The sequence below is a fragment of the Centropristis striata genome, chromosome 15 (assembly GCF_030273125.1).
Source record: "Centropristis striata isolate RG_2023a ecotype Rhode Island chromosome 15, C.striata_1.0, whole genome shotgun sequence".
Classification (NCBI taxonomy): domain Eukaryota; kingdom Metazoa; phylum Chordata; class Actinopteri; order Perciformes; family Serranidae; genus Centropristis; species Centropristis striata.
The window spans coordinates 15,988,751-16,012,614 of record NC_081531.1 but is presented as its reverse complement, the minus strand read 5'-3'; the positions used below and the strand labels follow the sequence as shown (position 1 = coordinate 16,012,614).

Here is a 23,864-nt window from a genome sequence, read left to right as displayed (position 1 = left end):
GCTGCTGAATCTAAAACTAAGCCGTATAACTCCTTTGCATAACATGGAGTCTTATCAGTAAGATTTACTGTCAGTGTTAACAAGGTCAACCTGTCTTCTGCAGCCAATTTGTTTTGTGTTTAGACAGCAATGCACTTAAAGCTAGCCTCCATTAAAGTAATAAAAACCAAGGAACTTTCATAATCTATTGTTAACTGCAGTTGATGTTAACAGTTCTGATTAGATACAAGTGTAATATGAGCTCTTGGAAGACTGTTTAACTGACTCTCGTGTGTGTGTGGATGGGATAACAGTATTGCTAACTGCTCGTTTGATAACACTGTTGCCTTGAATTGAAGTTGAACCATAAACAGCTGCAGAACCAAAGCCTTTATTTTTTAACATTATGAACATTTTAAATCTGTACAAAGACTCCTGTTGCCTTATTTGTTCGACCTCACATTAATCTTCTTTATACTTGATTTCTGCAAAGGGTTTGCTTTAACTCATGTTTCAGTGAGGGCAAAGCAGCCTACAAAATAATGAAGGCTATAAATTACACAACTGTAAGTCATCAAGTATTTTCTTTCAGTGTTGTTTGAACAGTGCAACCCAACCTACTTTCTTCCACCTCCCTTTTAATTAACTGCTATCAAATGTCACTGGTTGACTACAGGGTACATTAATGCCTCAGAGGCAAGTTATATTGTGGAAAGAATTAATTTGAATAGATTTTGTAACGTTAGGTGTGGACTGAATGAGACAAATCATTTTATAGGAATGATGTTGCTAGGAGACAGCTGCATTGATCCAACTTTACTTTCGGTCAGCTTCTCAAAGACGAGGAAATACATTTGGTTTTTGGTGCTTTTTATCAAAGTAAAATAAAATTAGATTGTAAAGGTTTTTCTGCCTAGGGTGGAAATGTATGCACAAAGGTTCGTAGGACACCTAATAAACTATGACCCTTTTATTTAACATTGTAAATGTTGGCAGTTTTATGTCTGTTTCATGCTTCATGGGGTCAGCTACTAAAAGCATTAAAACTACTTGGTTAAGTTTAGAAAAAATATCATAGTTTGGGTCAAAACTATGTGATGTAGAACCTGAAGCAGTTATATATGAAAGGTAACTTCATATATAACTTCAAGCTATTCAAGTTAACTTATATAACTTTCACATGGGACACAAACAGTGGTCTTTTCTGTGAGTTTTTTTGACCCATCTTGACCCTGAAACTTATATCTAAATATGGTATATCACAGGTATATGTATGAATAATGCCTGAGAACGGCCTGAATAAACTCGACCCACACTGACTTTGAGAACGTCTTCATTTATTAAAAGTCGGTCGGTGCTGCTGTGCTCTCAAAGAATAAAACATCTTATAGTCACGTTTTTAAACATCAAAACAAGATACTGATTATTAAAAAAATGACATAAACCACCAAACTGACAGACAAGGGACTGTACATTTGTACATAGAGGGTAGCAAAACAGGCCTACCAATGAAAAACTGCTCCTTATTGTAAAACTAATCCAGAACTGAGGATTTCAGTTGGCTTCAGTAAAGAACACTGAAGAGTTAAAGTGTGGTGACATATACTGACATTTATAACGTTTAAGGTGCCAAACATTGAGCAGGGACCATACTTGGAGAACCACACTCTATTGACTGTGTTAGAATATGTCCTCACATGTCCATCCTAAAAGGCAAAGTGTTGATGAGTCACAGCCAACAGTCAATATTTAAACCAGGAGTGTTACAACACTAGAAAAGACAGAAAATTAAATATTTTAATGGCACAACTGATTGATTGCATATCTTATACAACCCGGGAACTAAGCTATGACACCAAAATTTGAGTTCTAAATATAAGTATCCATTTGACAAGGCGCTTTCCTCACACATAAATACTTACTTTATTCATCAACTCCACTTTGACATCCAATACAAATTGTTATTACATGATCTGCAGCCTCTTTACAGCTACAAGCTGTCAAAAGACGTCAAACAGGAACTCAATAGATCAACTCTGCTCTGGTTAAAGTTAGCCAGTAGATCTACCGTCCAACACAGTTTATATTCACAGACTTTATTCCACTATCAGAGCACATGTATATATGGTATTAATTTGTTTCTGGGTATATTATTTGCATAAAGAAAATCATACACTTATTATTCAATATTTTTGACTGTTGTTGATGGGGAGTTAGTGCTGAATATGTGCAGGTCTGCTGCTTTTAGGGTTGGATGTTATCATTATTTGCATTGTCTCCTGATTAATTTCTGAAGGAATCAAACAATGCGTTGGTCTGTAAAATGTCAAGGAAAAGGTGAAAAATCTAAAAAAATTTAAATAAAAAAATTAAATAAAAAAATTCCCTTAAGCCCTTGATGACAAATATTCAAGTGTTTAGTTTTGCCTGACTAACAGTCTACAATCAAAGATATTCAGTTTACTATCACATAGAATGAATTAAAGCAGAAAAACTTCACAATTGAGAAGCTGGAACTAGAGTGTTTTGGCCTCCTCACCTTAAAAAAAGACATAAGTTGATTTAATCGATTTTCAAAAATGTTTCCGGTTAATTTTCTGCAGATCAACTAATCAGTTAAATGACTAATTTTTTAATCTTTTGGTTGTTGTTTGCCGAAAAGTTCACCAGATCCACTAACCTAATTTTTTGCATAGCCCCTTAAACAAAGTATGCAATCCCATAGGCCTACATTGAGCAGGACATCCAACATATTTGCTGACTTAGACACCTTTTAAATGGTGTGCAGACTCGCCTTAACTGGGCACTACAGGCACACCGCAGTGTGGAAATCATGCGGAACCAGTCCACTTGTACTCCTTTTCAACCAACGAGTATCTAGTTCTAGCGCTTGGCAGTTGGTTCAACTTGCAACCCCTAAGCAGTTTGTGGTTCGAGAAAAGCAAAGAGTTTTTTTGAGATTAGGCACTGGCCCTTGAACAGCCTTGGTCAAAAGGGGTATTGGTGGAACGGACACTTATTGATATCAGTTGTAAATGCAAAACCCTGTGATCAAATTTCAGCGTGCAGGTAATGCTACGTTGACCACTACAAATTACATCCTTTATGCCACTATTCATTAGCTTCAACTATTTATGATTTACATTCAGGAAAACCCAATATGTGTAGTATTAGAAAATGTCTCACTTTGGTGCCATCTGGGGGAAGTATAAAGAAGAAGCTGTGGCAGACGGTAACACATTCATTTTTCTAGAAACAACAGCCATCACAATAATGTGAAAGATGTTATAATCTCATTTAAAAAATCTACACAAAGTGACTTTAAGTAGACAATAATACACAATGAGGAGTCCTGATATATGTAAATAACAGAGGAGGTTGAGGGATGAATGTCAAGAAAGCTTTTCTTGTTTGGTTACCCTCAGTTGCATCAATAAAATGAGGACTCAAACATTTGTGAATGTACAGTGTACTCGGTCTAGATTCTCTGACTGGAACACAGCTGATCTACTGGCTAATCAACATTGATAAACTTTGTGCATCTTCAAGTCTTTCCTGTGTTTTATTCTTTTTTTCAATGTGTAGCCTTCCTTTGCTGGCAGGATGTTAGGAGAGGAGAGCGTGAATATGAGCCGGGAACATGGAGATCACAGCGCTGATGCTCAGCAGAGAAACCGCAGGTGTGAGGTTACAGCTCAAGCTCACAGCTGGGAAAACAAGAAAACATCAATAATGTAAGATGTTCAATAGTACAAAATATTTTAAATATCTATTGTTTCTTTTGTTTGTTTTAATATTAATGTTGATTTATTTTATATTTAATTATGTTATTTTATTGTTACATCTATATTTTTTCTATTTTAATGAGATGCTGACTATTTTTTGGATTTGTTTTTTCTTTTTTTCTAATTACTCTGAATAAATTAGGGGTTTGGGCTTCAGACACTTGCACCTCTTTATCAACCTTCCTCAAATTAATGCAAATTAAATTCAATTATTTCAATACAATTTGCAATTCTAAATAGTACTATACTGATACACATATATTGCACTTATTATGAAGAAGTAAAAATATCTAAACAATAAAAATATAAAAAATGTAGTAATAGTAGACAACCGATAAAATTCTGATAATCCAGTGTGGGGTTTCAAACAAACAAAATAGGATATAACACAGTAAACACTGACACTTTTTTAAATTATTTTTATATCTCAGTTTTTAAACATTTTTTAAAAATGTATTCTGTATTTAGTAACAATAATAAACCACAGACTACATACTAGATGCATGTGCAGAGGCCTCTTGGTCTACAGAAGAGATCACTCACAATAATGTATTAATTGTGTTAAACACTATATTAATTTATTTAGGCTGATGTGTTTTTATGTCAGTGTTCAAGGGTTTAGCACTAAATGGCAAAAATAATGATATCAACCTACATATGCATGACAATGATATGTGCAAAGACTCTTACTACCACTACTATTTAGCATCTGCTAGCGTCACTGGCTCATTTCCACTCGATTAAAAAGTTCAAGTATGAATGAAGTCTCAGTTCAACTCAAACTCAACAGAGGAAATGTACACAATGGCAAGTGCTGAGGTAAATGAGGTAAACCATTCAGGCTTATTTCCTTATCATATCTATATCAAATAGTGTTACACTAGCGCTCCAGGTCGTGTGTAGTGACGCAGGTAGGTTCTTAATGTCTCCTTTCTGCATCAAATGTCCAGCTTGTGTTACTTATTAATCAACAAACGTTAGGTAACGCTGTACAGCCTGCTGCTGTGAAATATCCAGAGCAGAGTGTTACATAAAGAGGCTGAGACAAGCAGGAATTAATGTAAAAAAGAAGTAGAGATGAATTCAGCATTTATCAACAGCCCTTTTAGCTCACTTTGTTGCTGCTTTTTAATCACATCAATTTGGTTCAATGTGAAATTTAACTATGCAACATGACATTAAACAACCATGTCTGTTTTGTGTGTGTGTGTGTGTGTGTGTGTGTGTGTCTGGTTCTTACTCCGGCAGCTTTTCCCGTCTCGTTGCAACATCCCAGTCACACAGCTGCAGACCGGCCCGCTCATCATACTGGTGCAGATCTGCTCACAGCCTCCATTTTCAGCCTCACACCAGTCTGCTTCTAAAGGAAAACATCACAAGTGAATCATGAATAACCTACATTTTTTGGGGGGGATTTTTACAGAGTAACTGCTGGAACTATTGGAATTACATCACATATCAAAAATGTAATGTTTTTCTTTGAAAGCAAGTTTCCAGACTCTAGAGGTATAAAAACCAGTAGCTCTTAAAACCTGACCTGGCCCTTACTTACCTCTCCTTCTTATGGGTCCCACACTCAGTATGTGCTCTTTATGGTCAGTGTCCTCTGAGTACATTCTTCTCTTGTGTGGACAGTTCTAGACGCACAGTACACAAACATTAATACAGCACACATTGTTTCATCACCACTTTTGCTTTCAAATTTTTTCAAATTTCCTCACCACTTTGCAGGCGTTTGTTTCCGAGTCACACAGAGAAACGTCACAGTGGAGGTGGACCTCATCGTAATCCCCGATGAACTTAAAAACGGTGACGTGGAAGCGACAGGTGAGAGATACACCGTTCTCTGCCATGCCGATGGTGTTGTCCTTAATGTTTGGACACCTAGTGAGACAGAAAAGAGACGATGATGAGTGTCCAGAGGAAGAGAATTGTCTTACTTTACCACCAGCTTAACTTAATGCTGAAAAAAGTAAGCGCTCCTACTTTAAAGGTGCAATGTGTAAGACATACAGACAGATATATCGATATATAGACAATAGATTTATAGTTCATAAGTCATTTATTGAGCATAAATTCAAAACATTCACTGGTTTTGGTGTTTGCATTTGCTCTTCTATCATTGTAAATCAAATATATTTAACTGTGTTTTGGACAAACAAGATATTTTTGGGGGGATCTGGGATTTTTTAAAAGAGAATTTTCACTTTTTCTTCAGAGATTTTATAGGCCAAAAATAAAGTTGTTAGTTGCAGCACTAGGAAAATATATATGTGTGATTCTAAGCCCTACATGTGTGTATGTTGGGGGGTCCAAGCCTACCCTCTCTCTATGATGATATAACGTAGTCGGTCACTGCTGTAGCGGGACGGCGTGGCCCAGCACATGTTAACTATGAGGATGAGCTGGTTTTCATCTGCCCCTTCCACAAAGACGCCCACGAAGAGGATGTCTCGTGTGCTGAGCACCACCTCCCCCTCCCTGTATGGATTTCTGTATGAGGAGTTCTTATACAGAGCCATCTTGGTGATGAAGTTTCCTTCCTGAGTCGGTAAGGTGAGGTTTATCACACTGCGGAGTGGAGGAGAAATGGATGTTATGTCATGATGTAGCATTTTGCTTTAATTGATGAAAACATAATATTCTACAATATTCTAACAGTGAATCTCTGCATCTACATGTGCTTCATCTGACCTGAGCATGGGCTTGAGGACAGTCTCCAGTGAGATCTTCAGGTCCAGTTCGTATGCGCAGGAAAACTCTACATTGATGGTCTTGTCTCTGGTGATGACGTTCCCCGTGTTGTTCACACTCTCTATCCACACAGTGTTCTTATACATGATGTGAGTGCCGTTAGACTGTCAGAGTAGAAAGATTCAACGTCAGGAAATTGAAGCCCCTTTCATAGTGCTGTTTCATGCCGGGACATTTACGGCTCTGTAACATCTTGCCTGAACTATGAATGTGCCAGAAGCGGGATGCTGGGATCAAATGATCCCACCAATTTTCTGCCTCCAGAGGTAGTCACAGAGGTGGAATATTGGTTGGACTGTTGAAAGGGCCATCGCGGCAAGGCCGAATATTTGACGTTGCGCGTGACACCACTTGGTCCGACAGTCATCGAATCGTGTTAAGCAGCTGTACAACAACTGCGGCAGTGTCACTAACTGTGCACAGTGCCCGCTGCTTATTGTAAACAAACCGGCATGCTAACTGTACAGAAAGTGTACGCCGCTGATCGTAAACAAACCGACTTGGCTAACTGTGCACAGAGTGTCCAGTGCTTATTGTAAACGAAAGGAGGTCACTAACTGAACACATGCTGCTGCACCACATACATACTGTACTGCTACAGTGCTAACTGTGCAGACTCTTAGCACTGTGCTAGCAGTGCTAGCAGCACTGCTGCTGCTCTGTTGCACGTCACTATCCTCTCCTCCCACTATTCTCCCACCTTGTTCCGCAACCCCGGACTGCAAAATGAAAGGGCATGAATATCACACCTTCGCGGGATCACTATGAACACCTTAAGGCAAAAAGCCAGCACAGATCTTTCAGGCAATATACATTTGTGGGACCGCACTATGAAAGGGACTAGACAAAGATGCGTAAAAAAGTTCATACATGAGATTGGATATCAAATTATAATTTGATATGTTGCTGTTAATAGTAAAAGAAACAGTCTGACATTTTGGGAAACATGTTTTCTGTCTTTTTGGAAAATATGTGTATTTGCTTTCAATGAGTTAGATGTGACGATATTTATCAATATCATGTCTGTGTGTTAAATACAGTCATGGCCTATTTAAACTGTGCTGCAGCTGGGAGAGGGCAGTCAAAAAATGAACAGCAGATCCCACAATTTAGCTAGCGCCAACCAGAAATAATGAATGCAATTTGGCAAACACATCATCCACCAAAGTTCACGTGCTGGAACTATTCCTTGGCAAGCGAAATGTATCCATTTGGCCAGTACTTCTGCTCAAATGTTTCGATATAGATTGACCACAGGTTTTTGCTAAATGTCTCTGTAGAGGCATGATGGTACAAACCTGGCAACCTCACTGGGGTGACATCACTCTGGAAAGCTGTTACTGGCCAAGAAATAGTATAAGCACTTCAACTAAAACAGGTTTTTTGAGTATGGATTTTACAAATTAGATTAGGCTCTAATGGAAGGATATGTGTGTGCACACAGGTTTTTCTAATGTTTTCTAGGCTAACCACGTCCAACATCAGCTTTGTACTCAACCCACAGACATGAGATTGATATTGATCTTCTCATATTACCCTTGAACTAATTAACTAACTACTCAAATTGTTGAACTATTTCTGGAGTACAAGTTTGGGCGTAGACACACAATGTAAAATGCAGTGTGGACACAAAAATGAGGAATTATGAAATTAAAATTGTATCAACGAGGGCATCACTATAGTCCTACAGTACCAATGTCTTAAACTCAATTAAATTAATGCTGCAACAATTTGTTGATGCTGAACTAATATATACTGTAAAATGAACCCTCTTAAAACTACACAAGACTGTACCGAAGTTAAACCAAACCTTTGAGTGACAGAAGCAAAACTCTAAAAATAAAGCGTTACAAAAGGCAAACCAGATAGAAGACAAAAAAATCAGTATGCTCATGGAGCAGATAAGAATACAAATTAATGTCAGCTGACCTGTACGATGGAGCCGCAGTGGCCTTTAGTATTGTTGATGTGGAAGGAGATGAAGTCCTCGCCCTCGATGCCGGCGCAGTGCTCGTCGTTGACCCTGACGTCCTCTCGCTCAAAGCCCAGCTGGAAGAGCTTACACTTTGAGATGGAGACCTCCATCTGAGCATGCTTACAGGTCACCTCCGCCTGGATGATGTCATCATCACCTGCCAGACACACGGACAGACATCAGGTACTGTGTATGGCACTGCAAGCCCAATATCATTATACCTGGAGACTGAAAATACTGTTGCTTAAGGGTTTATTATAGCATTCGGAAGAAATCATATTAAACATGAGCTTCTTATGTTACACTTATAAATCAGCCTACATATTTGGAACATTATAAATAAAGAAGATTCACCTTGATGCTAGGTAAAGTATTACATTTTCTAGTCTGCTGAACTCCACTTAAGTCAGACCAAGAGGCTATCACTTTAGCTGTATCATATTTCAGAATGGGTTGTTCAGTCTTAAGCTTGTTTATATCATGGTGTCATTTACAACACACTGGAACAGGAGTGTGGTTGGATGATATGTCGACCTTGTTGCCCTATTAAGTGCTCACCTCCAGTGCTGGTAGGTAACTCTGGACAGCCACACAGGTCGCCTCCATTCTCCAGCTCACAGGTGAAGTTTGTGCAGATCTCTCCTGCACAGGGGTCGTAGATCCATTCTGCTAAAGACAGGTCCACACACAATGTTAGCTGTCACACACACATGGTAAGCTAAAATATCGTAAATAAACGTTGCATGCAGCAGAAAGAGAGATATGCAGTGTAGTGTATGTGTGCTGGTGCCTCGTGGTGCCCTTACAGCAGTTCTCTTGGGTGATCCACTTGGTGGTGAGGGTGCCCATGGAGCGGCAGGCCTCTGCGTAGGCAGCCAGCGAGCCGCAGACCTGAGCCTTGCGGTGATTGTAGCAGCCGTCCAGGTAGCAGGACTGGTAGAAGGGCCGGGGATCCAGCAGGCCGTGGCACGGCTGGAAGAAACCTTTCAGCTGGGTGAGCTTCTGACAGGCATCTTCACTTTGCAGCGCCTGCACCGCCGTGTTCTCACATGACTGAGCCAGAGCCACAAACTGGGTTTCATCACAGCTGGATGAGAAGGATAAAAAGCAAACTGTGATGTCACTGCTTTCGACACCTTTTTTTTTTCAAGCTGTAAATACTGTACATGCTGTATACACCCAAAGTGAGCTAGGCTCTACTGATGAAACCCAATGCCAGACACAAAGAGAGGTACAAAAGTGCAAATCCATCTGAGTGATGGGCAAATTAATTAAAGTGTTAATTTAAAGGGGCCCCAGCAGATCGCTAGGCTAGTGGACAAAAACAAATCGAGTCAAACCCATAAAGAGATTGTGATGAGGTTAGCTGAAATGAGCTGTAAAGCTGTAAAGCTGTAAAGCTGTCCACAACCTTTCCCTGCATGGATTGAAAAGCAGAGTACATTACAGATATTTTTATTTCAAGAGAATGTTTGCATCTCATGCAGACTTCTGACCAGACGTACACAAGGGGCAGCTGCAGGTGACATAATAAGAAGAAAATTGATTAAAACTTGAGACAGGAAACATCGTTTTCAGCTGCTTGACATTTTCAATGACTGTTATTCGTTTTCAGGTTGCACAGAGTCCTGTGAAATATAAATCAAAGGCACATTCAAGTTCAGTTTTTTTATTATTATACGACAATACCATACCTTTTATGAACATTTGAGCCATCATCACCCTCTTCATGATAAGTTGTGAAGATGCAATGCTGTGGATGCTACAAATAGCCACAGCTGTTCATACTGACCTGAACTGAACTGACATAATCTGTGAAATTTCAGTGACAGTCTAATAGGTGGTGGATTGGGACACAACACAATGGCCAAGAATTATAAAACAGAATCAGGCGTATGTGTGGCTTTATATATCTGACAAAAATCATGCATATGCCCATTTCTGTCTTTGTGTGTACATAGTCATGAGTATACAAAAATGTAAGCCTCTGGAACTAGGTTGGCTGGTATTAAATTTGTGTCAAAACACCGCCATGAATAGCCCAGTTTTCCAGTTTTGGTGATGAATCTGTGAGTTTTTCAATATGACAGATCCCTTTTTTAATATAAGTTACCATTGTTACTATAAAAAAACCTGATTAGTGGAGCTTAATTGTTACATTACAGGATGATGTCCCAAAGGTTTACCAAGAATTGCATGATTATATATCTGTAAATAATATCCAACATTTTCCAGGTCTGTAAGCCTCACCCACCTGTTCTGCATACCGTTGGTCTTCCAGCTCTGTGCGAGCTCCAGGGCGCTGACAGCCGGCTTGCCCCTGGAGGTGATGTAGTCGTCACTGGGGTCTCCATTGAAATTCCCACAGAGGCCACACACCTTGTTCTGGAGCCGCTGGCCCATTGTGATGCTAAGGGTGTTAAAGCGGTTGTATCGAATCTGGATGTCCTGAGGTGTGTCGATGACAATGAAACCTTCAGACGTGGACAGGCGTGTCATCAGCCCAGTTAGAAATGGTACTGATACTGGTGTCCCATTGACCTGTAAAGACACAGGAGACAGACGTCTTTAATAACAAGTGCCGAACTTGCAGGTTTGATGACACTAACCGTGACTTTTGGTAAGACATTGTAACTAATGTACCAAGGTTAATGGAAGTATTTCACAATACAGATACAACTTGAGACACTCCTGGCTGAGATTTAAAACTTAGAAGTGGTGGTGGAGCTTAAAAAATAAGTTTGATGATCTGGAGCAGAAATGTAGATTTGGGCGTCATCTCCATAAATCTGTTTACAAAGTGTCACTGAGGAGTAGCAGAAAAGAAAAGAGGCAGCCCAAAGCTAAGATTGTGACAAACTGAGATGGAGCTGTAATTACTGTTCTGGTGAATATAACCTGAGCCAATACACCAATACCAAAGTAATTCTTAAGGCATTTCAGAAAATTGTTGAGGTCAATGGCTCATTCAGATCAAGCAGGATTAAAACTCATCAAGGGCCAAAGCTAAAGCAATCAGCAAATCATTATTTACCTCTGTGTGTGCACTTTCAGGGGAATGATACGGCCTAAAGCTCCAACAAGCTATTACTGATAATTGGTCAATTGGACTGCAAGTACTCTGGCAAGAAAAGAGACATTTGAATTGGAGCTGATTGTTTACTTTCTCAAGAGGAGGTTTGATAAAGGCATCTTTGACAGCAGACTGTGCATAGCCAGAAGAAAGTAAGTTGATAATATAAAAACAACCCAGAGAATGCAATTTCTGAAGAAACTGTGGTGGGAATGCTGGATGCTGGATAGCTGACGCAATGCTGCCATGCTGTGTCAGAAGAATTTGACGTAGGAATAGTTTGTAAAGTGGTATTGGGTGAAATTAATATGAATGTAATAAAAAGTTGAATAATACCAATAATGTATATGTTTATTGAAGAGCTTAAGTTACAATTGTGGCCAAAAGGGGTAAGATGAAGTTGTAGGAAAAGTGCTGAATCATGGTGGAAATACTTCCAGTAAACCCACCAATAATCTCCCAATAGAGATAATGGTTCTATTGCACACTTTGTAGCACTTAATAGAAGAAATAACACAGCTTCTGGTGGCAAATGTAAGCAAACTTAACCTTGATACTGCTTTGTTATTAACATTGCTGAGTCGTTTTTTTTTTTTTTTTTTGTAACTCTTCTTTACTTGTGGCACTCCTCATCTATGTTTAAGCATTTATCATATACCCGAAATTGCCACCTGCTGCCAAAGTGTTCAGCAAAAGTTACATAGGCCTACCTTAAAGATGCTTTAATGCTGTTTATGGCCACTTGGGGGCAGAATTCCACTTAAATTAGACATATGCTTGACAAAGCATGGCTTTGTAAAGTTCTTCCTAGTTTTGTTTCGGTTCTCAGAAAAAACAGTACATCAGATGTAATTATTTATCTGTTGTTAATATAAAATAGTGATGAGTTTAAAGATTTGTCAGCAATACAATTTTACAGTCAATGTACTGTAACCAAAATGCAGAGTAGAAATAATGACAGGGATCAATTAGTAATTTCCACGATGGTCCAACGCTTCTCTCACCTTGACAGTGCTGCCGGAGATGAGTATGTTCTCCTCGTTGAGGTAAAGATAGACATGAGAGATGGTGGTGAGGTTGGGTGTGCTCCACTTATCAAAGTTAGCAATGAGCTGGAAGGAGAGGTCGGGCAGCTTGTGACAGTTTGTGGACAAGACGAAGGAGCAGGAGGCCGGGAGCCGCAGCGACGCCCCGTCGAAGGTCCTGAAGACCCCACCGCCAGACGCCACACAGTGCTGGGAGCGCTTGGCAAAGCAGCCCCGCACTCCGTACCGCAGAGTGCACTCTTCCTCGGCCTTACAGCGCCTCGGGTCACACTGGATAAGGTTTCGTCCAATGCACTGGCAGCGTTTAGTACAGTCACTGTTCCAAAACAGCTGCTTGGGCTGAAATGAAGAAAGGCTTCTATTAAAACCAGAACTAAAACCATCATCATAACTGATAAGTTGACTGACAGAAACAATTTGTTTGAACAATTTATTATTGTGAGTTTGTAAAGCAAAACATACTGTATCAAACATTCAAGTTCTAGTTTTTACTCGTGAGAATTTACCTTACTTTAGCAGAATACAGCTCTGGAAAAAAAAAATAGAGACCACTGCAAAATGATCAGTTTTGCTGGTTTTACTATTAATAGGTGTGCGTTTGAGCAACATTTTTGTGTCATCGTATAAAGTGCTGACAACATTTCTCTCAAATTTGAATTTAAAATATTGCCATTTAGAGCATATATTGGTAGAAAATGACAACAGGTCAAAATAAAAAAGATGCAGTGTTTTCAGACCAAGAAAACATGTTAATATTAATTTTTAAACAACACAACACTAATATTTTAATTTAGGATGAGTTTAGAAATCATTATTGGTGGGATAATCTCAATCTTTAATCACAGCAGTGTTTTTTATAATCTCCGTCATAAAATCATATTTGGTTCAGGTGATCACCTGATCAGTGTCTCATTAAGTAGAATGAGGAGGCTTGTGTTGGAATTGAACAAACATTGGAATGGACTGACTGTCATAGATGTAGAGATGCTGATTTAAGAAACATTTGTGAGAGTGGTCTATTATTTTCTTCCAGAGCTGTATATTTACTGTTTCAATTTCATACAAAATACGTCATTAAACAGAAGCTACATTTTTTTGCATATTTATACCAGGCTGGTATACTGTTTAAAAAAAGGGTATGACACTGACAGGCCAATCAGGACCTGAGCCAGTTTTGGCTGCACACGTCACTGAGTTAATTCCATGTGGTGCTGGATGTGAGACTGACCTCATAGTACTTGCCATCAGTGTAGCAGCCACAGTTTTGAGGCAGGATGCAGCTCTTGCCGTTGAGCACGTAGCCCTGGTCGCACTGGCAGCCCTCCACACAGTCCTGGCTGCAGTCCCTCTGGCCGCGGGCTGGGGCGCACTGGGGCGGGCAAACCGACACACAACTGGAGTAATGGCTGTTAGGTGGACAACTCTGGACTGGGAGCAGGCAGGTTGGCAAAGATATTAGCTAAGGATTGCACTGGCTGCATTGTGCACATAGGACATTTTCCAGTTTTTCTGGGTGAGGACTTTTTCAGGGGTAAATATTTGTGGACACGTGTTGATTTGAGAGTCCACTTTTAGAGCTTATCATCTCACTTTGAGAAAAAAAAAAAAACTTTCTTTAAGAATTTAAGGTACCACGGAGGAATTTAGGTACAGAGCTGGAGTCAGGGCATGGTTAGCCTAGCTACACACAAACATGAATGTAAAAAAAAAAAGAGTGAGTGTATTGTTTACATCATATTTGCTTATATCACTGTTTCAGCCAGTTCACCCAAAACAAAAAAAACAAGAAAAAAACCTTTTACGTTTAGTTTCATGTGGCCGGGGTCTGAAATATGCATCTCTCTGCCTTAAACCCAATACAATGGAGTTGAATTGGATTTGGTTAGGTTTGTGATATTCATTGCATTGAAAAATTAGATGAAAATAAAATTGTTATTTTGACATTAAGCATTTAAAATGTGAACAGAGATGATGTCCTCGTTACTGTGAATAATCCACACTGTTGACTTTACCGTCAACAGTTTTCACGAGAACTACTTTCCACCAAAGACACGGCCTCCATTAAAACTGACAGTGTGTTCTGTGGATTATTTATCATAACACAGGTGATGATTTTATTTTTTAGAGATAGATATCTCAAAACATGTACAAATAAAAGTATCTGCATGAGTAGTTAGCACTACATGCAAGAAAATATGAGTACATACATGGTGAATTTAAGGACAGACTTGCACTCACCACACGGGGTCTCGCTCCTCCAGCCGGTAACAGGCACCCCTTGGGTCTGACAGGTGCTGGCATATATCTGCAGCCAGTTACAGATTGTATCCTGAGCTCCCTGATCCAAACAGGTGTCCTGCAGGCAGCTTTGATAAAAGAACGCTGGCGCCACCTTGCTGTGACACCGAGCAAACACACCTCCTCGATCCACAATCAGCCCACACAGCCTCACCGCCTCAGGCTCCACAAACACGTACAGTCCATCTCCGATGTGGAAACGTATGCCCGTGTTGACTTCATTTGCCCCGTTGTCTGTGTCCATGTTCATGTTGGCATCAGCCACCATGAGAGGGGCATCATTTAGCTCGCTCGTCTCTCCCAGGCCACAGCGTGGGCAGGAGTCTCCACAGCCCACCTGGCAGAAGGTGTCCCTCTCTGCCCAGGCCATGCCCCAGTCAGTTGTGGTTAGGGTGGGTGGGGATAAGGGCATGCCCTGGCAGAGGCCACAGGAGGTGTTGTAGAGGTCGCGGGGCAAAGTCAGTAGGAGGAGTGTGTTCCAGTCAAAGGCCACCTTCAGGCCAAAATCTGTCTCCAGAATGAGCTGCATGCCCCAGGTGAAGATGTTGACTTTCCCTGGGCCCAGCTTCAGAGGAAGGTACAAGCGCTCCTTATTCACCTGAGTGAAGAGAGATTCATTAAAACTGATTCTAGTTTCAACAGGTTTAACTCTCTGTCTGGGATCCGCATCAGTTTACAAATTCCTGAGAAGCATTTTTAGCACCAAGTCATAGTTTCTGTCATAGTTTCCTAATCTGACCTGCATGTTTTCAAAGTATGTGGGGAAATCCAGGTGAGGAATGGATAACATTAAGACTGAGTGAAAGAGCTTCTATGTGCTTCTCATATAATCTAATTGTATAAGAGAGAAGGAGAGACTGAGAAAAAAAATGTGTGTGTGTATGTGTGTGTGTGTGTGTGTGTGTGTGTGTGTGTGTGTGTGTGTGTGTGTGTGTGTTTGTGAGAGAGTGCTGTGTGTCATTTCTATTCCTCCTCAGATCTTTTAGTCGGTTTGTGAACCCGGTCCAAATGTCGCTCAGGGTCGGGGTTTTGTCTGAGCCAAATCCAGCCTGATAAAAGATGCCTATTGAAATTAGATCCACCTTAAGCCAATCAAAGAGGAATTCACCGTCTGCCTGGTTATTCAATCGGCTTGATTAGAAATAACATGTCCTCACAAATACAACAACTGTGACCTTCAGGGGTCATGTATAAAAGTAGTGTTAAGATGTCACACAATATATAATCATAGTTTTTTTGTCATTTACTCTCATGCACTCACCGTGACAGTGTTTTTGTAGCTTCGAGACACTTCAATCTCATACTCGTAGACCTCCAGTACAAAGCCCCTCACCCAAATTGCTTGGCCTGTGTCTCTTTCCTCATTACGAGCTGCCAATTTAAATTGAGGAAAAGTTCCTCCGATGGTTGCATGGTCCCTGATATCTCTCCCACAGCTGGTGGTGGCCATCCTAAGAGTACAAGAGCTTTGCAGCTCAAACGGGATGCCACCAAACGGCAGAAAATGTCCATAGCCAGCAGCCACACACAGGGCCTCAGTGCGCGGCTGGCAGAAATACAGGCCGTCATTCTCCTGGCAGTACTCCTCAGGGTGACAGGGTGCGAGCTGACAGTATACACTGTTGTCAGAACCATTGCAGTAGCAGCGCTCCTGGCACTCCCAGTCGGTCCAGAAAGTCTGATTTGTGGCCAGCTGGCGCCCATGGCTCATGCAGCCACAATCACTGCGAGCTACACACAGGCCGTCGCGAAGTGCAAAGCCGTCCTCACACTGACACCCCTCTTGGCATGGCAGAGGGCATGGCTCTTCAGGTTCGTCTAAGTTGGCACAGGTCAGAGGGCACGCGCCGGTGCACTCATCAAAATGACTGTTCTGTGGACATGGAAGAGCTGAGATGGAAGGACAAGGTAAGACGAAGTAAGTATGAAGCAAAGACAACGGACAAATCCAGTGAACAAGAATACTCCACCAAAATCCTGTGTGTGAGTCACTCATTGTTGAATTGAATGGTGCCTTTGAGTTTTAAGCTAGTCCCTTAGTAGCAGATGTAGCTTTGACTCACCACAGTTACAATGGATTCAACTGGTGACCAAGTTTATGACAAAAGAAAATATCTGTGCATGCAAACCACTCCTGAGTGTCCGTCCATATGCTTAGTATGTTTTGGCATATCTTATATTTTATCAAAATCTAACTAAATACAATGCTTTTCTTTGTGGCTATCATGGTTACCTTCATTGGACAAAGTTTTCTTATGTTGGTCGCTAATGAGAAATATAAGCAGCTGACTGTGCTAGCAACAAACACAAGCAATGGATTAAGCCATATTTTAACCAGATTGTTCTGAGAATACAGATGATATAAATAATCAGCTGAGAGGTGATTACGTTGAAGGAATGATGAGCGAAGTTTCAAAGGACATTTTGGGTAAATGCTGTGAAGCTGATTATACAGTAGCTGCGGTCCACAGAGGAGCAAGCTTTCAGAGCCATCATGGAAGCCTGAACAGTATGAGTGAGTATAACTTCAAAGAAGAGGTAAGTATTAGTACAGTGGAACTAAAGAGGAATATGTATATAACATGTTCCTTTTACTTGTCAAACACAGTCGTGATTAAAAAATTAATAAAATGCTAAATTGCATTTTAATAATTGCTGGAACAGAGCCATTGTCATTGATATTAGTTCCACCTGTGCTTTTCCCAAGGAGATTTGTCAAAATGGTCGCTGTAAAACAGGCCTATCTATTTGATTTTGGAACAATGAAGAAACAAGAGTGCCGTGATGCTATCAAGGCTATAAAGATCCAAGTTAAGCATTAATCAAAGAGCAAAATAAGACGTAAAGTTCAATTCTGTGTTTTCACTAGGGGAATAAATATACTTTGGGTTCCAGAAGTGGGAATGAATGAATCGGTAGCTGTAGAAAGATTTAAAAATGAAAATAACTGGTATATTTTGTGCATTTACCAAAATGACACAGTAAAAAGAAACTGCTAGCCAAGATCTTTTGAAAAGATATGCCTCCTACCAAATTCAAATCTGAAAAACCTTTTAATTTCTTTGATGTCAGGATTGCTTGGTTACTTCCACAAAAAGTTATAACATAGTAATACAGATTTCGAAGTGTTTGAAGGCATATTTTTTGGCAATGTTTGGCAAGGCCACACAGAGATTTTTTAATTTCACTCTGGGTTTGATGCCAGATAACTAAAATATCCACCTGTTCCCAGTGTTGAATGAACATGCTTAAGAACACGTCACATGCACAACACATGCCTGTTGGGTTGAAAAAAAGTCCAGTCATCAGCCACATTGGCAACAAATTTTCAACTACAGGAGGAGCTCATTTAAAAAAAAAATGAAAATTGGGACCATGAACTATGATCGTAATTCTGTGAATTAGTGCATTATGATCAGTGTGAACATTGAGCTAGCTCTTGTGAAGTATTATCTTGCACATCGCTGCCTGTTGCTTTAAAGTAAAAGTATATTAACTCACGGCAGTTGGTGGAGCTCCTCCAAGAAGCAAGGCCTACTTGAGCATCCTGACAGGCGGTGGCATAAGCCTGCAGCGATGAACACAGGGCTGAACGATTCCCTTCCTTTACACACATATTATACAAGCAATTCCTGAAGAATGGCGAGGGGTTGACCACTGCATGACACGCCAGAAATGAACTATTCCCCGGGTCATTGATGTTGCCACACATCCAAGGACTCTGGTAGAGGCGCAAGTCTGTGCACATTCGATACAGGTCATCGCAGTCACCATTACAAGTGAGGTCATCAGCAATGGACCGCCAGCCCTCTGTGAACTGTTCAGTAGACTCTGCCAGACGTCCATTTGGAAGGCGAAGGTCATCAGTGGAATTGCTATTAAAGACGCCACATAGACCACAAGTAACATTGTAGAAGATGGTGGAGAGGGAGATGTTGAGGAGTCCCTGGCGAGTGTACTGGACACGAAGCAGATCACGGGACTCTACCACTGTTGCATTGCCTGGTGCTCTGTAGATCATCATTGTCTCCATCGGATGGACATATGGGAGCGCCACTGGTTCACCATTCACCTGGAACACAAAAAGGTGTCTTAGTTTAGGTATGCAACAGCTTAAAATAGATGACAAAAGGTTCTGTAGAGAAAATACTTTTACCTTTACTATATCAAAATCTGTCCCTCCCATCTGAGCTTCCAGGTTAGCCACTATAACTACTACAGGTCTTTTCCAAGAGGGGCCTTTGTTCACCAGCCGCCTGCCCATCTTCACCTCGACCATGGAGCCATTAGCTGGCACTGGACCACACAGCTTCAGCAGGTAGTATGAGCTGTCATCTGGGAACAGCATGAAGGTGCCATCAAAGGAGGATGTAACTGAGTTCTGGGTTATTGAACACACTCCCTCCCTTCGAGGGTAGCAACCCAGCAAGCCCACCTCCGCCTTGCAGACCTCACCGTCCTTGCAGGACTCGTTGAAGCAGGAGACTTCCCCGGCAGGTCCGCAGGTGCAACGGAGGGTACATTCTCCTTCCTCACCGCTGGGACCTGCCCAGAAAGTGTTATTAAGGGGGTAATAGAGGCCGTTATGTTCACAGCCACAGTCTTCCCGCTGTACACATCGGCTGCCGCTGAGAACATAGCCCTGGTCACACTGGCAGCCTTCAGTGCAAGGGTGAGCACAATACAGGGGGGCAGTGAGGTCCGAGCAGGAGGCTGGGCAGGCACTTGTGCACACCTGGTAAAGGCTGAACTCTGGACATGACAAAGCTGAGAGACAGTGAGAGAAAGGAAATGATGTCAGGTGGCAGTCAATTAATGTTAGCTAAAAAATCTGTGTAAAGTGAATAAAACTTAATCTCACCACAGAATGTACGAGATCTCCAGGGTCGTATCGTGACACCAAGGGCTTGACAGGCCAGAGCGTAGGCTTGAATGGCCTGGCAGAGTGTGGTGATATTATCCCTGTTGCTGCACATGTCATATACACAGCTATAAACAAAGGCTGTAGGGTCCACTACAGCTCTGCAGTCCCTAAAAGGTCCATCAGTTTTGTTGATGAGGCCACAGTAGTCTGAGCGAAAGTAGAAGGCTTCTGTTAAAGGATCACACACGCTGCAGTTCTGGGCGCAGCCATCTGTACATCTCCAGTCTGTGTCCTCTGCTCGCCAGCTGCCCCCTAACTCCACAACACTTTCTGCTAGAGAGCCGTCAGGAAGCACAGGATCATCAGCGGGGTCGTCATTGTAGTTACCACAAAGGCCACAAGTGTTGTTGAAGTAGGAGCTGGGTAGGGAGATGGATGCATAGTGTTGGCCATCATAGGTTACCAAGAGCCCAAAGTCTGTTTCTAAAGCAATGGCAACCCCAGACTGGTAGACCCTGATAGCACCAAGCTGGAGCTGAACCGGTAAAGTCTTCATCAAGCCATCAACCTTGAGAGGAGATTGGAAGAAAAATCAAGCAAGGAACAAAGGATGATGCTACATAACTTATGCCCATTATCAATGTATTGCTATTTAGAATACCGCCGATTTCCTCCTCTCTATCATGACAAAACGGTACAAAACTAGTATCCTGGATTGTCAGATTAAACTTGGATACTATAAAAAATCCAGGTAGGGAAGTGATAAGTGATCTGATTGATGCCCAAACAACTCCTCCATAGTCTCACATACACAGACCTAGCTCTACAGCACTGAAAATAGTCTGGCTGCACCTATTATTATTCTTGGATAAGCGAAAAAAGGCTTCTGCTTCAAAATCATCTTGGACTTCAAAACAAGGTAGCCACATAACCCGAATCAATACTCAAACGCATCCAACCAAAAAGCACACACAAAGAAAATACTGTGTTAATTCCTGATATAAAGGGCTCCACAAATTCTTACCTGGACTGTCCCCAAACTGCCTTTGGGTAACATGACTCTGTGACCATACACCTCCACTGTCACATCTCTAAGCCAAGAAACAGAGGCGACCCCACGGTTCTCATTTTTGGCCTCCACGCTGAAGAAAGGCAGCCCTGCTACCTCCCAGCAGGGCCGGGCCAGCAGGTAGGAGCAAGTTCCCTGGAAGTGATAGAGGAAGCCATCGAAGGTGTGGTAATGAGGGTCGCCAAATACCACACAAGTGCTGGTGCGGGTTGGCTGGCAGTAAAAGGCCCCTTCCTGCTGCTCGCAGGTCTCCAGCTGCCCGCATGGAGCCTCTTGGCACTGCACCTGGTTGTCAAGGTCAAGGCAGCGACATCGCTGTGAACACTGGTCAGACAGCCAGAAGATTTCCCCTCGTCTGTAAAAACGTCCTAGAGAGGATGTAAGAAAGACTTACAATTACACTTATGCATTAGAGAAACCTGCATGGAGAGAATTATTAGTGTTTGATTGAACTTGCCATTGAAGCTGCAGCCATTGGCAGGATCGATCAGTTCAGTGTCTACGCGGAAGAACCAGCGCCCAGGGGTATTTACGTTGGTTGTCTGTTCAATGTTCACGACATCATTTGATCGTGATCCGGGCAGGTTGAAGAAGTGACCGATGTCTCCACCATTAAAACCTGACTGAAAAGGGGAAAGGTGTGAGGGATGTGAGGTGAAATGGTTTATTATATCTATTACGTAAAAAAGGATGCTCATACAGTATATAAGAAATTATCTTGGGGACAATGAAAATACCTGAGCTGTTGTCCCACCCAGTCCTGTTAAAGGATCTCCCCCACTGGCTGTTCCTGTGCTCCATGTGATTTCTCCATAGTTGAACATACTGAAGAAGGCCACGCCATCTGAGATTAGTACAGTTTGGAATGTGTTCACCTTTTAATCAAACAAGAGGATTAAAATAGTTTCACAACGAGAAAAACAGATGTAACATACAAAAAAGAAATGAATCATTTCAACCTTAAACATATGTCTCACTTTCAAACAGAAAAGCAGATTCATTCATTTGCATTTGAGAACCCAGTTCTTCTTCAGAACCTTAACTTTTGAACACAAAAAAATAATTTTCTAAATTTCAAAATGCCACTAAGCAAATGTCTGACTAAATTACATTCTGTAGATGTAGTCACTGGTGGAAAATTTTCACCATGTGGCAAATTAGAACAGAAGATATAAGTATTATTAAAATTTGATGGCAATCATATCGCTATAAAAGTGATGTCAGTTTAATCTCTTTGTTTTTTTCTTTTATGTCTAGCTAAAGTACAACTGCTGCTGATAAATGTCTTTGGACAAGAAAATCACCAAAAACACCAAGGTCAGTAGAGATGTACAGTATCTCTGGGAGCTCAGTTTAGCTTAAGGCTGGAAGCAGGAAGAAACTGCTAGCATCCATTTAAAGTGAAACAAATACTTGATGTCAACTTCCACTCTGTTGTTGCTACACGGTTACGCCAGGGGACAAAGTTCACTTCCATAATGAGGGACATTTTGAAGGGAAACACCTGACAGTCTTCTGGTTGCTACTCCTTTCATTCAGTCGGTGTACTAAGTTAGCAAATGTAAGTTTAAATTCAAACCTGACATTTCTGGATATTGCATTGATTTTTTTCCCACTTTGGTGCTATTTTGCTGACAGACAGTTTTCTTAACATGTTGCCGTTTGCTAAACTGCTATTTTAATGAGGACCCATCAGTGCACCTATTCGACATATACCTACTAACGCTAGTCTTGGATTATCGTTACATTTATTAGACTGCAATGCAACTCAGACATTCTTTCTCAGCTGAATGATGCATGTTGGGTTCAAAATAATAATAAACTGTTATAGCCTGCACAGTGCAGAAAAATTGCTCGGAAAACGATGTTGCTGCATAGAAACCAAGCTATTTTAAACAGGGTCTGGACTTTACCGGGGTTGTCTGGCTTCCTCCGTAGAAGGTGACTTGGTGCCATGTTGCAATAAAGACCCAGGTGGCTGTAAAGCTGGGCATGTTTTTAAAATACTTCCGGACATCTTGCGTTGCCCTTTCCAGTATTTCCGGTTCAGTGGATTCTCTGTAGTACACATCTCCGCGGATGCCGTTGTGCACATCTGCCCAAAGTGGAGCAATGAATGATCTGCTGTCACTCAGGGGGAAACCCTCTGGTGTGAACTGGCTAACCTGCACGTTGAAGGAGATCACACCGTTGTTGTTGACCTGTGGACAGAACAGACAGGGTTGTATAACTGTAATGTATTATTTATTTATTTTTTATAAGTTGCAATAAATTATTTTAGGGAGTTTTGATCAGGGCTTACATAGATGGAACGGTATGGGATAATGAAGAAAACGAATGGAATGAGCAAAGTAATTTCAGCAGAGCTCCCATCATCCATCTTTGGGGTCTCTAGATCCCTATGGCCGGGTCCATATGGGTACAGGATATCCTGAGTACGAGCTAAAATGAAATAATGCATCAGAGCTCATTAAATGGACTTTTCTCAATCCTAAATGTTGAAAGAATTGATGACACATACCTCCCGTCTGTACAAAGATGCTGAAGAGGTGGAGCAGAATGACTGGACAGCCTGGCCGGACCATTCTAAAAGATGGGGAAACAAAGGAGTTTGTGATCATGTAAGTGTGAATAGGTTGCTCATTATGTTTCCACTTCCACGTGTATTAGCAACTGTTACATTATCTGCCTTGCATTTTCCTTAAAGCTGATGAAAATGAAGGCAGACATGAGTCATAGGACAACTTCTAATAAACAAGGTCGTTAGACAAAAGTGGAGAGGAGGGAGAACCATTAAACCAACGTCACGTTACTTCTTTAAGATCAGGCTCCCAGGTCTCCCCTGAGGAGCCCTGAAAAGGACCTATTATGCAAGCCTGAACAATGTGTCAGGATCACATTTGCCTTACGGTCCCCTGTGAGCCGGCAACAGTGGACTACGGGCCTCTCTGTGCCTTGATTCCCTGCAGCTGACCGAAGTGGCCCGCTGTGCTCCAGTGTCTCTGTGTCTGAAGTCGTGAG

The 23,864-nt window shown here is 41.3% G+C and overlaps 1 protein-coding gene across 1 annotated transcript; it reads right to left on the bottom strand.

Annotated features, from left to right (window-relative positions):
• Nucleotides 1-1,381: 1,381 nt before the first annotated feature.
• On the bottom strand, nt 1,382-23,488 carry tecta (tectorin alpha). The gene is made up of 24 exons (XM_059350973.1): nt 23,365-23,488; nt 23,146-23,285; nt 22,757-23,044; nt 21,581-21,718; nt 21,301-21,466; nt 20,799-21,211; nt 19,772-20,342; nt 19,067-19,683; nt 18,412-18,982; nt 16,172-16,800; nt 15,198-15,508; nt 14,851-15,059; nt 13,841-14,040; nt 12,571-12,951; nt 10,737-11,034; nt 9,300-9,584; nt 9,052-9,162; nt 8,448-8,650; nt 6,459-6,622; nt 6,087-6,335; nt 5,486-5,648; nt 5,317-5,401; nt 4,996-5,124; nt 1,382-1,649 (listed from the first exon to the last, which is right to left on the bottom strand). The coding sequence occupies exons 1-24, from the start codon at nt 23,462-23,464 to the stop codon at nt 1,534-1,536; spliced, it is 6,537 nt and encodes a 2,178-aa protein (XP_059206956.1). The 5' UTR covers nt 23,465-23,488; the 3' UTR covers nt 1,382-1,533.
• Nucleotides 23,489-23,864: the final 376 nt, after the last annotated feature.

Coding starts and splice junctions, on each gene's coding strand:
- tecta (XM_059350973.1), bottom strand. CDS start 23,464: ATGATCACAAACTCCTTTGTTTCCCCATCTTTTAGAATGGTCCGGCCA. Junction 21,719..22,756: donor GAGGAAGCCAGACAACCCCG/GTAAAGTCCAGA, acceptor TTTGATTAAAAG/GTGAACACATTCCAAACTGT. Junction 16,801..18,411: donor GAGGAGCTCCACCAACTGCC/GTGAGTTAATAT, acceptor CTTCCATCTCAG/CTCTTCCATGTCCACAGAAC.